At 40.4% G+C, this 1,402-nt stretch overlaps 1 protein-coding gene across 1 annotated transcript in view; it reads right to left on the bottom strand.

The window, feature by feature from the left end:
- Positions 1 to 1,402, bottom strand: part of LOC107575632 (E3 ubiquitin-protein ligase TRIM39-like) — a gene marked incomplete at its 5' end in the record, with an annotated part of 14,581 nt that extends 13,179 nt beyond the window's left edge. The window contains 2 exons of the mRNA XM_016261994.1: positions 617 to 955; positions 1,223 to 1,402. Coding sequence (XP_016117480.1) covers positions 617 to 955; positions 1,223 to 1,402 — 519 coding nt within the window. The remainder of the gene's footprint in view (positions 1 to 616; positions 956 to 1,222) is intronic.

Raw genomic sequence — 1,402 nt, 5'->3', positions numbered from 1 at the left:
TATATATATATATATATTAGTGCTGTCAAACGATTAATGCCGATCAATCGCATCCAAAATAAAAGTTTTTGTTTCCATAATATATATGTGTGTACTGTGTATATTTATTATGTATATATAAATACACACACATGCATATATATATTTCAGAAAAATATGTTGTTTATATATTAAATATATTTATTTATTTATAATATAAATTATATGAATATAAATATAGACATGTAAATACATGTAAATATTTTCAATATATATACTGTATGTGTGTGTATTTATATATACATAATAAATATACACAGAACACACATATTATGCAAACAAAAACGTATTTTGGTATATATATATATTTGGTAAACGTATATATATATATATATTATTTTTTTTTCTGCTGCAGCGCATCAGTCATGCTTATCAGGAAAGCGAGTGAGTAAACACTTAAATAGACATTCATACATCATTAATAGCGGTTCACGTCAGAAACGGACCGTACAGGAATTCACATGAACCATGCCCCAGACCACCCTTTTTATGCGGACCCTGGGGGACATGTTCTTCAACATATCAACGCACAAAAAAGAGGCATTTCATTTGGTCTTTAAAGTGTTATGTTTGTGACCTTCTCTCGATTCTCCTCCTCTATAGGAACAGTGTTGTGAGTCCTGTGGTCTCCTTCAGTGCAGGACAGACACACACTCGTCTGATCATCTCTGCAGAACAGCTCCAGAGGTCTCTCGTGTTTCTGGCATATATAATCCTCCAGATTTTCCACAGCGTTGATCAGTGTGTGTTTCTTTAGACGTGGGACTCTGTGATGAGGCTCCAGGTGAGTCTCACAGTAAGAGCTTTGACACGTCAGGCAGGACTTCACGGCTTTCTGCTTTCTTTCATCACAGAAGTCACAGAACACCTCAGGTCTTCCTAGATTGAGCTTCTCCTTAAAGTGTTCCGCAACACTCTCAGCATTGTATTCAGGGGTGCCAATATGGTTTCTGGGCCCTCTGAGTATCATATTGACTTGGGCCCTCGGTAGAGATTGCATTCGGGGGAGCTGGGGTTGGTTTCTCCCCCTTAGAGACTGGATTCGGGGGAGCGGGACCGGGGGTTTGTTTTTCCCCCTAAGTAGAGATTGCGTTCGGAGGAGCGTGGGTTGGTTTGTACCCCCCAGTAGAGGTTGCGTTCCGGGGTCGACCTCTCTGACCAGGGCTCTTTGAATCATCGTAACCTTCCCCCCCATAATGGTGCCCCTGTTTGTATTAATCATGAGATCAGGTCTTTTGCTGAATGTTACTTTACAGAGTGGACAGAAGCAGGTCTGTGTGCTTGTCCAGAACTTGTTGAGGCAGGTTCTGCAGAAGTCGTGTCCACATGGAGCGGTGACTGGATCAGTGAACACATCCAGACA

The sequence above is a fragment of the Sinocyclocheilus grahami genome, unplaced genomic scaffold (assembly GCF_001515645.1).
Source record: "Sinocyclocheilus grahami isolate Dianchi unplaced genomic scaffold, SAMN03320097.WGS_v1.1 scaffold2768.1, whole genome shotgun sequence".
Lineage (NCBI taxonomy): Eukaryota > Metazoa > Chordata > Actinopteri > Cypriniformes > Cyprinidae > Sinocyclocheilus > Sinocyclocheilus grahami.
Note: the sequence above shows the minus strand (reverse complement) of the source record. Positions and strands in the feature narration are given on the sequence as shown.